Consider the following 12,835-nt stretch of genomic DNA (forward strand, 5'->3'; position numbering starts at 1 on the left):
AGGGAAGATGGCTGTGTGAGTCATGCCCCTTGCCCTCAGGGATCTTGCAGGACAGCTGGGAGATAGGCCACAGGCAAACAACAGCATCATCCACAACACAGGAGGCACAGGTGGAGAGGACAGGGGTTGAGAAGATGGAAGACATCATTGAAGTTGGGAAGATGCAGAAAGGTTTCATGGGAGAAGGGGGCTTTATGGGTGACGGACCGGTAGGACTGGGTAGGAGACAAGCTTTCAAGGCAGGGAGAAAGGTCCGAGATGAGTAGGAACCTTTGCCCCCATCCCTCCCATTTCCTCTGCTTCCGGGGTCCGGGACCAGGGAAACCATCCCAGGGCAGTGGAGGTGGGGGCTCTGTTCAGATGATTATAATAATGAGTCTAGCATCTGAGAACATCAGGTCTTCCCTAGAGGGCCATGTTGGCTGACTCTGAGGCCAGGAGGGAGTCACTCCACTGTCAAGCTTCTCTTGAGAGGCTGGGGCTTGCTCCACCTGAAAAGACCACCTCCATTCAAAGGGATAGAGCGCTCCACATACCTGCCGGACCGTGGGCCTAGGGACTTGTTCACAAGGATTCAGTGATGTAGTAGGCAGCTCCTAGAGCCCCCAGAGCCACAGCCACAGTTCCGAGGGCTTGGAGGACACGTGTTACGATGACTGAAGGGTTTTCTTGAAGGTTTTCTGTAGAACAAAGCAAAAGTGAGGGTGGTGAGAAGCTGGGCTTCGGTGCCTCTCTACAAGCAGGAGAAAGTGGAAATTAAGTGGCCCTCTCAGGATTGCAGGAATACCCATCTTCCCCCTCTCCAAACTCCTTTTAAAAGAACATTTAATTCTTCCCACCCTTCCAAAAAGTCCCTGCCGAGAGATCCCTGAGGATCGGAGGGTGAGCTGGCCTGGGATGCCAGCTGCCCTGAACACTCAGAGGGGGACCAGGTTAGGAAGGTGGTCAAGTCTGCTGTGAGCCAGGCCTTGTGCTAAACACCTCACACCCAGTGTCTTCTTCAAGCCTCACAACAACCCTATGAGGTAGGTTCTATCACTTGACTCCACTGAGAGAAAGGAACCTTGGGAAATAATATATTACACCCACACAAAGGCAAGGAAAACAGATGATTAAGGCAATAATTGTGAGGAGGGCATTCAAAAAATGCAACACCCATTTTGATAAAAATCCTACAAAAATAAGGATTCTTGTTTAATGTGAATGTGGATTGAAAGCCAAAAGCCAACATCACACTCTGTTGAGAAAAGCATGCAGGTGCTAAAATCGGAACAGCATTAAAACTGTATGCCTTGTCCTGACCAGACATGGTCGCTGTCCCTTCGTGCTCACTTTCCTGATTCTGAGCCTTGTGTTGGCCTTTTCCTGCACCTAGATTGCTCCCGCGTTTCATCTTAAGCCAGAGAGGGCTTCAAGATCCTTTTGGACTCCGCTCACATGCTGCTGACAGGAACCTTTCAGAGGTTCCTGTTGGAGCCTGTTCCTGTTGGAACCTTTCAGAGGTTCCTGTTGGAGCCTCTCCCAGAGGACACACGGCTCTTTGCATCTTGCATCTTGGTTTCTAAATGCACGGGTCTTAGCTCTCCATGCAGACTGCAACAATTTTAGGGGTAAAGTTCCCTGTTCTGGTTTCCCTCACAGTACCCCATATCTTCTGCATAGTAAGTTTCGCTCAATAACACTTGCTGGTTTTAAAACGATAAGAACCCATGGCACAATTTGGCCATGGATGGATGGAAGTACTAGGCGTATGGGCGGGGTGTGGCTAACGGTGGCAGGCAGACCTTTCCTTGACGAGGCTTACTGGGTGGTGGAGTATTTCTGGCTCTAAGCATGTTTTCCCCACATGCCCCAGTATCTATTTGCTTCTCTCCATAGGTAGGAGAGATGGAGTTTTTCAGCTCCAGAAAGGAGAGGGGATTGGGTAGGGAAGAGGATGGGAAGTGGAACAGGATGAGGATGGGGGTTGGGGGGGCTCAGCTCCTGGGGTTGGGGTATGAAGTCGCCAAGTGGAAGGGCCTCTATCATTGAGATCTGAGAGGCTCTCAGGTGGGGCAGATGGCAACCCCTCTCCCAGCCCATGCATGTAACCTAGCAGCGCCAAAGACGGGAACATCTCCAGTCTGTTCCCGGCAGGGGTAGGGTCTTCCTATGAGGGCAGTGGCAGCCATGACACTGCTCCTGGTGGCTTTGTGGGAAGAGGAAGGAAGGACAGATACTATGGGTGATGTCATGGGGGCTGCCACCAACAGACCAGCCTGGGGGCACATGTCGCCTATGGGGACCCCCAGAAAGAGCCCAGCACACTCTGAAGGGGGCTGAGGTCTTGCTATTGTGTGGAGGAGGCATATGAGTTACAGGTAGTTTTTTATCATTACATTCTAGGCGACATTCACAGGCAGATCAGGAACCTAAGGCCCCAGCCTACGACACAGGCCACTGAGGGGCCACGGAGGTGCACAGCCAAACAGCGTTTAAACACAAAGCCTCTGAGCGACTCGGAATCTATGAAGGGCTGAGAGGGAGAGTGTTCTGAGGAGGGGAGGGCATCTCTGGAGAAAATGAAAAGGAAGCCAGCGAGGAGGCAAATCCCAGTGAGGAAGAAAACTGGCACCTCTCTGTACGGGTGGAGTGGGTACCCCAGGGGGTGGGGGCGGTCAGAAAGGGCTCTGCCTGTCAACGTCCAGAAAGTGGCCAAAGGAAAGAGGAAAAGGCTTTCCTTCGGCCTGGGATTCCCAAGAGGAAATGATACAGGATTGCTAATAAGGTCTGGGGGCAGAGCCTGGCCCTGGGAACTGTGTGCCCTGAGGTTCCAGCCCCTCACGCTTGGAACCTGTAGAAGGTGAGCAGGTTGGGGAGTCCTCTCCCTGGCGCCATCTGCCAGTCCCGAGGCAGAAGGACATCGAAGATACGGCTATGGCACAGCCCCAGACGACGCCAGCAAGCAGAGCTGCAGGGGCAAGTGGCACAGGAGCAGGAATGTGGGCCGGCGCGAGTCAGAGGCCCTGTGGGGACAGAAGGAGAGAGGTGAGGGAGGTACCTGCCCTGGGAGGTGGGGGCAGGGGAGCCTGGAACACAGTCTGAGAAGGTCCCCCAAAACAGCAGCAGCTGCAGGATTACCAGGGCAAACCCTGGATTTTTTCCAAGGCATCATTGAGGATTTGGGAATGAACTATCCAAGGAAGGCAGTTCTCCCACAAAATGTTCTCTAAACAAACGGAAGCAAAGACTGACTGCATGGGAAAATGGCTGTTTTATACTGGTGCTACCTGGGAGTAGCAACAACGATGATGATGATGGAGGTGGTGCTGATGGTGTCATGGCTTACGCCTTCAGGATGCTTTGGACTTAGCATGCCCATCTCATTTAATTTCACAGTAATCCTGTAAAGGGGATACTGTTGCTCTTGTTTTACAAATAAGGAAACTGAGGCTCAGATAATTTAAGGGATATGCTCTTCTGGGGAGTAGATTGCAGAAGTTGGCTTTCTCCACTCAGGCTGTCTCACGTTTAATTCAGTGAAAATGGAATTTCAGGTGACTGCCCACCCCAGGAGAGGCTGCACTGAGATTCCTGGAATTGGAGCTGCCACGTTCCATTGATCTAGAGCATACTGATCCATCCAGAAGACAACCACAGCTCCAGTTTCCAGTCCCGATCTTATCTTCTGTTTCTGTCCTCCTCTGGTATGGATCCCAGCAGAATGTAGATGATACCCTCTGTGGTTGGGCAAGATAATTTCTGGCTGGATTATTCCCTCCTGTTTCCTATCTGTAGCCCTGTGGCTTCTTGACAGAGCTACAGATTCTTCTGACCCTAAGCTGCGTGAAATGGAGAGTGAACCTGGTAGACTCGGTACACTTTCTGCTTAGACTTGCCCATGACACGTACTTTCCCGGAATGAGGAGAGGGGATTCTAAAGGCAAGACTTGTCTCTTTTTTTAGTTACAGAAAAGTTTTTAAATTGAGACATCATTCTCAGGCAATAAAATTCACCCTTTTAGAGCACTCAGTGGTTTTTAGTATATTCACAAAGTTTTGTGGCCATCACCACTAATTTCAGAACATCTTCATTTCCCCAAAAAGAAACCCCATCTCCATGAGCAATTGCCCCCCATTCTCCCAGTTCCCCCAGTTCCTGGCAATACATTTGCTTATTCTGAACATTTCATGTAAATAGAATCATTCAATGTGTGAGTTTTTGGGAGACTGGATTTTTTTACTTAGCCAAATGTCTATAAGGTTCATCCATGTTGTCCCATGTATCAGGACGTTGTCTCTTTTTATTGTCAAATAGTATTTCACCATATTCATTGTACTGTGGTATTTCATACCACGTTTTGTTTATCCATTCATCAGCTGATGGACATTTGGGTTGTTCCCACTTTTTGGCTATTACAAATGCTGCTGCTTTGAGCATTTGTGTACAAGTTTTGGTGTGCTTCTAATATACTAATAATATGCTTCGAATTCTCTTGGATATATACCAAGAAGTGGAATTGCTGGGTCATAAGGTAACTTCATGTTCCTCTGAGGAACCACCAGACTGTTTCCACAGCAGCTGCACCATTTTACATTCCCACCTACAGTGTATGAGGATTCCAGCTTCTCTACATCCTCACCAACACTTGTTATTGGCCATCCTTCTGATTATACCCATCCTAGTGGAAGACTGGCATTTTCTTGAGCTACAGTATTTCTGCACACAAAAAGGCTTGGATTTTAGAAAATGGCATGCTTTACTCGCAGGCCCTTATCCTGCATCTCCAACATTCCTTCCTACTGCAGAGAACTCCTTTGGAAGAAGTAAAGGGTGTCCACTGTAACCACTGGCAAGCCACCACCATTTCTTGCTTTCTTGCTTTGCCTCTTCAATGGGCCACATTCCTCTTGGAGTGTGAGTTACATGTGATCATTAAAAGACTTAGGAATGGAAAGTTTTGCTTTCTACTAGTTCTGAAGACCATAACCCGGAAATGTTTCTCTCAGTGGCTGATGATCACAGTCTTTACAACATATAGTATGGTGCTCAAAATCAATATCATACGCCAAGAAGGGATTGATTTCTGGCCATGGAAGGATCACTGGCGTGGCATGCCTTGCATTTAGCACTCTCATCTCCATCTCTTCTTCCTTTTATGCTCACACAATCCCGGGGGGTAAACTGTGGCCCAGGGAGTGTGGCCTGTTCAAGGCTGTGGAGCCATGGGCACTGGCTCACGGCAGATCCAGGAGCTGCTCGGACAAAGATGTTCCTCCTCTTGTGGAGACTCCTAGGCCTCTTGGAATGGAAAGGTCAGTGCTGTGGTTTAGAGTGAGGGTTCTGGAGTCAGAATAGAACGAGTTTCCCTTCTCAGGGCTACCAGCCTCTGCTCAGGAGCAACTTGTTTGACTCCTATGAGCCTCAGTTTCCCCATCTATAAAATGGAGATGATATGGAAGAACTTTTATAGGATTGTCACATGTGAAAATTAAGACACCTGAGCTGAATGCTAGGTACACAGTAAATGCTTAGTGATAATGTTAGTTTGCTACCACCATTATTGTTAGCAGTATAAACTAGCCCACCTCCTGAACTCCACTTGAATTCCCTCTACACCATCCAGTGCTTATTCAGACACTGGCTCCCAAAAAGATGGGGAACCACTTTTCCTGATAGCCGTTCCATTTTCAGACAGAGCTTATTGTTGGGAAGTTTTTTATGTTGAGCCAAAGTCTGTCTGTCGCTAATGTCTTCCATGGGTAAGGTTGTTAATTTAGCAAATAAAAATATAGGATGCCCACGCAATATTTGGGACACACATACTAAAAATATTATTTGTTGTTTACTAAAATTAAAATTTAACTAAGAGTCTTGTATTTTGTCTGGCTATCCTATCCCTGGGCCTGTATGTGTCTGTTTTCACACTGCTGATAAAGACATATCTGAGACTGGGCAATTTACAAAGGAAAGAGGTTTGTTGGACTTACAGTTCCACGTGACTGGGGAGGCCTCATAATCATGGTGGAAGGTGAAAGGCACATCTCATGTGGTGGCAGACAAGAGAAGAGAGTTTGTGCAGGGAAACTCCCTTTTTAAAAACCATTAGATCTCATGAGACTTACTCAGTATCAGGAGAACACCACAGAAAAGACCTGCCCCCATGATTCAATCACTTCCCACTGGGTCCTTCCCACAACACTGGGAATTCAAGATGAGATCTGGGTGTGGACACAGCCAAACCATATCAGGCCCTTAGACAATAAGGAACAAGTCTATTCACATCTTCCACCTGACAGACAGACATCCTCCAATTCCTTCAATCGGCTGTCATACAGTAAATGGCCTCCCTGATCCCTCTCATCCTCCATCAACCTGGACTATCTTCCTTGGACTAGTTTGTCAGGCATCTTTTTTTTCTTAAGACGGAGTCCCGCTCTGTCGCCCAGGCTGGAGTGCAGTGGCCGGATCTCAGCTCACTGCAAGCTCCGCCTCCCGGGTTGATGCCATTCTCCTGCCTCAGCCTCCCGAGTAGCTGGGACCACAGGCACCCGCCACCTCGCCCGGCTAGTTTTTTGTACTTTGTAGTAGAGACGGGGTTTCACCGTGTTAGCCAGGATGGTCTCGATCTCCTGACCTCGTGATCCGCCCGTCTCGGCTTCCCAAAGTGCTGGGATTACAGGCTTGAGCCACTGCGCCCGGCCAGTCAGGCATCTTTTACAGCCCAAAATGATAGCTTGATGAGGACAGAATAAAGTAGTATCATCACCCCCCTTATTCTAAACCATATGCTTCTATTAATGCATCCTTGGTTTTTATTTTTTAGCAGTTGCATGGCACTGCTGATTCCTAGTGAGCAAGTATTACTATAGAACCAAGTTAAATGTTTATATGTATGTGTGGCTGTCTTCAATGAGACTCAGGATGATGAGAAATAACAAAACCCAGGAATCCTGGTCTCTTGGGTAGAAACAAAAACAAAAACCTTCACACTCTACAACACAGCTCCAGGATACACTTTAACCATGCATCACTATCCTACAAGAACCAGCCTCTGGGATGACCTGGAACTCCATCAGCAGGAAGGCTGGAACTGCTGAAGCTAGAAGACAGCCCACCTGCTTTCCTGGATTGAGGGGCTGCCTTCATGTTAGCATCTGGAGATAACAGGCAGCAAGAGGAGCGGCAGATTTCGGGTGCTGGAAGGGCTTGGGATGCTGGCTGCTGGAAGGTGGTTTCAAGGCTGGACTGCTGTGGTGTGGATTCAGGGCTAGGCCGCTGTGGCGTGGATTCAGGGCTAGGCTGCTGTGGTGTGGATTCAGGGCTAGGCTGCTGTGGTGTGGATTCAGGACTAGGCTGCTGAGAGGTGGAATTGGAGCTAGCATGCTGGGAGGCGGAGTCTCGGTGGCGTTTGGCCTCTGACCTTTTCTTCTTGACCTTCTTCATAGTGGATCCTCCCAACCTAAGCGTGGACCTACATGGAGCTGTGTAATCTCCTGGCTCCCTCCTGGAGGGGCCGTTTGCCCTCTGCCCTAGAGGCCTGGCTCTGGCCTCCAACTGGACCCAGGCCCTACAGAGAACAGTGACCCACACCTCCTGTGAGGTCATAAAAGCCAGGGTGGCTCCTATGGCAGGGCTGCAGGGACAGTCTTCTCCACAGACGCCAGCCTGGCGTTCTCCCTTATCCCAGGCTGCCAGGCTAGGCAGGGGGCAGCGGCTGCCCTGGTCCTCACAGACCTGGTGATGCCTGGCCACGGGGCCCATGACAGCCAGATCCTCATGCTTCTGCGACCAGAACACCGCCTTCAGGCACCTCTCTGCTGGCGTGTTCCTGGGTCCATGTGAGCCACCTGTTTTGCTCTAAGATACCCTGGATGTGACACTCAGCTCTGTCACTGGCTTCCACATACCCCCTACTCCTACACCTCAAAAATCCATGCTCCCCATGCATTCATCTTCATGTCAGCTTCCTGAAGATTTGCAGCTTCCTCGAAGGTTTTACCTCCCATGGCTCAGAGCCTACTACCATCTCAGAGTAGCTTCCCACTTCCCGCAAAGCCTGCCCTCCCCCACTGTGGGAGGGGAGTTTGGGGGTTGACCTGAGTTTTATAAGAACCTTTGCGTTTGGCAAATAATTTTCCTTGAGAACATAACAGCTGTTCAGAAAACTAACATTTGTCTCAAACTCACGACGATGGCAACCACAGACCATCTCCCAAACCCCAACTGGTTGGATTAAGCAGGTGACTGAATCTCTCTCTAAATTAATTAATGTGTTCATTAAATGTGATTTTTATTTTAGGATGGAAGAAGGAAAAGTATTTTTAAAAGACAATCTAAAGCTTACACTGTGGCTGCAACATAAAATGTGTTCACCTCAGGAGACACTTTCATCGCGAGTGCATCTCAGGTGGGTGAGTGTGGGACCAGCAAGTGCAGGAGCTCCTGCCCCAGGGAAGGTTTAGAGCAAACCCAGGCAGGTAAAAAGGGCTTCGGGCCACATGAAGTCAAACCTCAACCTGGTTTAAATTAGTGTTTTTCAACCGCAGCCCTGTTGACATTTTTGGTCTGAGTAATTCTTTGTTGTGGGGGATCATCCTGTGTATTGTAGGAAGTTTACCAGATCCCTGGTCTTTATCCAGTCTTTACTCCCCCCTACCCCAGGACCACCCAAAATGTCTCCAGATACTCCTAAATGTCCCCTAGAGATGGGGTAGGGGTGTGTGTGTCAAAATTGCCGCTGGTTGTGCCACGGTGTAAATGAATCAGATAGGAGCAGACACATATAGGTGGAACTTCTTGGTAGCAATGAAAGAAATATTCCATTTTACCAGAAGAAGTCAAACAGGGCACAGAGAATGGGTCTCTGTCTTCCAGTAGAAAGACAGAGGAAGCACAGAGGGCAGGCCTAGGGAGGAGTAGGGAATTTCCCTGTGGCAGCAGCAAAAATGTGTGTGAATTCTTTAGTAAGAGTGGCCCCAAGAAGCAGAGAGAGGGCACCTGTGGAAAGAGGTTGTCCCAGAAGAATGAGGAAGAATGGCGCCTCAATAGCTCTTTGCCAGAACGTCTTCCCTGCACCCGCTCCCTTCTTCTTCTTCTTCTTCTTTTTTTTTTTTTTTTTCAGACAGAGTCTCACTCTGTCTCCAGGAGTGCAGTGGCCCAATTTTGACTCACTGCAACCTCCACATCACGGGTTCAACTGATTCTCCTGCCGCAGCCTCCCGAGTAGCTTACAGGCATGTTCCAGCCTCCTGAGTAGACTACAGACATGCGCCACCATGCCCGGCTAATTTTTATCATTTTAGTAGAGACAGGGTTTTGCTCTGTTGGTCAGGCTGGTCTTGAACTCCTGACTTCAACTGATCTGCCTGCCTTGGCCTCCGTGTGTTGGGATTACAGACATGAGCCACTGCGCCTGGCCCCACTGCCTTCTGCTTGAGCACCTGTTCCTAGTCAGGAAACCTGGCTCTTCCATAATACAGTCACAGCCCACTGCCCAGGGCTTATCAGCCACCACTACTACCTGGGTCCAGCTCTAGCCAACTGTGAACACCAGAGGTCTCATGAACAGGCTGAACATTCCTGCATTTTCAGAAGCCCTTCTCCTCTATCACCCCTCTCTGCACATCTACCAAAACATTTTCTGGTCAAGCCCTGTCTCAAGTGGATCCATCTCTTCATAAAGCCTTTCTAAGCTGGGCATGGTGGCTCATGCTTGTAATCCCAGCACTTTGAGAGGCTGAGACAGGATCACCTGAGGTCAGGAGTTTGAGACCGGCCTGGCCAACATGGAGACCTCCCGTCTCTACTAAAAATACCAAAACATTAGCCGGGCATGGTGGCACATGCCTGTGGCCCCAGCTACTCAGGAGGCTAAGGCAGGAGGATTGTTTGAACCCGGGAGGTGGAGGTTGCAGTGAGTGGAGATCGCAACACTGCACTCCAGCCTGGGCAACAGAGTGAGACTCCATCTTAAAAAAAAAAAAAAACCTATCTTGAGATCTCCAACTGGAAGCCATCCTTTCCTCGCTGCTGAGCTCCAGGGCACCTCTTTGTATGAGGCTGGTCATATTCCAAACGGCATTAGAATTAATTCTGTCTTTGTCTTCCCTCTCATTCCCCAACTCCAGATGGTGGAAACCTCAGAAGGCCACACTCTAGAGTAGGGGCTCAATGCAAGCTGCGGGAACTGAATGAAGGTGAAGGTAGGAGGACAGAGAAAGCAGGAAGCTGCGACAGCAGGAAGCTGTGATGGGGGCAGGTGGGCATGGGTGGTGGGGGATCAGGTACCTCCAAGGCTTCATCACCAAGGGGTTGCTTTCAAGAATGGACTGGGACTTCTCTGGCCTCAGCTGCGGATCACCGTTGGACTAGTCCACGGGCAAGGGAGTTTCCTAACCAGGCGTGCCAGTCGTGCGAAAATGCAGACTAGGTAGGGGAAGGGAATTGGAAATTAGATAGTCAGAATAAGGTCTTGAGGGGGTGAAAATTTCCTCCCAGAAGGTCTCTGATGGTTCTGGTGTCCTGGGCACCCAGAATAAGTGTGTCACCATTTGTCCTGAAGCTGACTTCTCTGAGCTGGATGGCACCCTGGACATCAACCGGCCCTTCACCTTCACGTCACACAGGAGGGACACTGGTCCATAGACAGGATGCCTGCTCTGGTCACCAGCTGGAGGGTGGCAGACCTTGGGTACCTGAGCTTTGGACTTTGCCACACAGAGCACTTCCTCAGTCCCTCCTACTGCCCCTGGCAGGGTGGAGCTGGCAGGTGGGTACGGGACTTGGAGCTCCCTCAAGAGCTCACTGCCCAGGGACCTTAGACTGACAAATTAATCCCATGGGCCACAGGCCTGGGCTCAGTAACAGGAAAGGTCTCAAGGGTTGCGAAGGAGAATCCTGAAGTCAACCAGCTAGTCTAGTGGAGTTCCACCTGAGAGGGTTGCCATGAGGATCCAGGTGAAAAGTCCTTAGAACAGCGCCTGACTCACAAGAGGCAAGCTTTTAGTATTATTATTCTTCCCTGGAGAAGATTAAGAAGCAAGCAAGGGAGAGGAGGATGTGGAGAGGAGGGAGTGGGGGCCCCGTTTCTCCAAAATCCCACATCAATACCTTACAAAAGCGTGACCCCAAGTCATGGGAACCGATGCCCCAAGTTGTACGTGGGGCCAGTGAGTGGGGGTCGTAACCCTCCGAATTCGAACACGCCTGACGCTGAGATTGCCCCAGTGAGCACACCGGGAGGAACTCTAGTTCTTCTCCACCCAAAACAGTACCCAAAACTGCTAGAGGCGCCAGGAGAGAGGCCGTGATTCCGGGGCTTTGTCGTCTACCCCGTGGGGCGGCAGGGTCGGGGTCCAGGGCTGCCTGTTTGAGCGTTCTCCGCCCCGGGGCTCCCCCCTCCCCGCGACGACCCCTCACCATCGGTCTGCGTCTCCCGATCCACCAGGGAGACCCTGTGCGCTTGGCTGCCAGCTCGCTGAATGTCCAGGGTGCCCTCGGGGCGGCCGGGGCAGAACACGGCCGTGTGCACCTCGACGGCCGGGCTGTGCGGCGCGAGGACTCGGCTGAGCAGGGCCTCCATGCGGCGGCGCGCCTCGGCCTCCTCCTCCTGCCGCGGCTGCACCACGATCCCTACCAGCGCGGCGGGCGGGCGTCGGTCCTGGGCGCGCAGCTGTTGCAGGAGCAGCTGCAGCCGAGGCAGCTGCGTGAGGAGCGCCGGCGCGCGGCACAGAACCAGGAGCAGCTGCGCGCCGGGTTCGTGCGGGTGCTGCGGCACCCGGCTCCCAGACGCTGTGTCCTCCGCCGCGGAGGCGGGGGCCCCAGGAGGGGCCCCAGGCGCCTCGCGCGGGTCCTCGGCCTTGGGCCCGGAGCACCGCGGCTTCTTGTTGAAGCGCTTGGACTTCGTGGCCGGGCACTCGTCGCGGTTCATTGAGCTGTCGCCGAGCGCTTGGGCCGCCGCGCGGTGCAGTTGCTGGCGCTGGTGTGGCCGCTCCTGGCTGGGGCGGACGAGGGCCCGGGGAGCTCATCGGCCGCGGCGTCCCCCGGAAAGCTCTGCAGGCTCGGGCCGTCCTCATCCTGCTTCCAGAGCTCGCGGATCAGTAGCACCTGGCCGTGGCCCTCGACAGACTGGGCCGGAGCCTGTGGCTGCGCCTCCGCCTTCCTCTCCTGCGGGTCCCTGCAGGGCTGGGCCCCAGGCCGCTGCTCCATGTCTGGTCCGGCTCCCTCGCCCTCTGGGCTCGGGCCTCCGTTGGGAGGGAAAAGCTGCCCTTCTCCGGAGCATGTCACAATACCCCTGAGCCCTACCTTTTCCTGTCGTGGCCAAGCACCTCCGCCCCGCTATTCCTTGGAAATCTAATATATAGAGAGTTGCTGTTGGACGCTGGTATAACGCTGGCTGTGTTCAGTTTCTCCATTTTCTACTTCTGTGGTTTCAAAAGGTGCATCCTTTTATACCATGGAGAAATCTTCGTCCCTAAGGCTCTAAGTAAGGAGAATTTTTATGCACCCGGGCATTTAAAAAGCAATGGACCAGAGATCTCATTGCACCTGCAACTCTTCAGAATCAGCGAAGAAGAGTGGCGGCCTGGGTGGCTGGGCCCCGGCTCGTCCAGTCGGCTCTCTGGGTGATTTGGGCGCCGGAGTCTTGCGCTATTACAGTAGAAACGGGTGCTGTTGCAGGAGATGATTTTGGGTCCCCTTAGTTCCAGGCTTCTGTGGGTCCCAGCGGCCTGTCAAAACGCCAGGAAAGGTCCTCAGGAAAACAAGACAAAAAGCAGAGAACTCCTTTGCTGCCCAGCACATGGGGTGAGCAGAGTGGCATGAGGAGGCAGCACAGAGGGACCCAGGTCACAG

The 12,835-nt window shown here is 51.7% G+C and overlaps 2 protein-coding genes across 3 annotated transcripts in view; one reads left to right on the plus strand and one right to left on the minus strand.

Moving 5' to 3' along the window:
* The window catches only part of SPATA3 (spermatogenesis associated 3), a 13,798-nt gene extending 6,236 nt beyond the window's left edge, over positions 1-7,562 (minus strand). For both annotated transcript variants that reach the window (XM_033229880.1, XM_033229881.1), the window contains exons 1-3: positions 7,099-7,562; positions 2,834-3,005; positions 537-680 (exon numbers count right to left, since the gene is read on the minus strand). In XM_033229880.1, coding sequence (XP_033085771.1) covers positions 575-680; positions 2,834-3,005; positions 7,099-7,426 — 606 coding nt within the window. In that variant the 5' untranslated portion in view covers positions 7,427-7,562 and the 3' untranslated portion in view covers positions 537-574. The remainder of the gene's footprint in view (positions 1-536; positions 681-2,833; positions 3,006-7,098) is intronic.
* A 2,712-nt stretch (positions 7,563-10,274) lies between these two features.
* On the plus strand, positions 10,275-12,338 carry LOC117095255. Its single transcript, XM_033232051.1, is given in 4 exon segments — positions 10,275-10,751; positions 11,430-11,555; positions 11,557-11,923; positions 11,926-12,338. Coding segments are annotated over 4 exon segments (1,167 nt in total). The 5' UTR covers positions 10,275-10,490.
* Positions 12,339-12,835: the final 497 nt, after the last annotated feature.

Source organism: Trachypithecus francoisi, unplaced genomic scaffold, assembly GCF_009764315.1.
Source record: "Trachypithecus francoisi isolate TF-2019V2 unplaced genomic scaffold, Tfra_2.0 Lachesis_group13, whole genome shotgun sequence".
Taxonomy (NCBI): Eukaryota; Metazoa; Chordata; class Mammalia; order Primates; family Cercopithecidae; genus Trachypithecus; species Trachypithecus francoisi.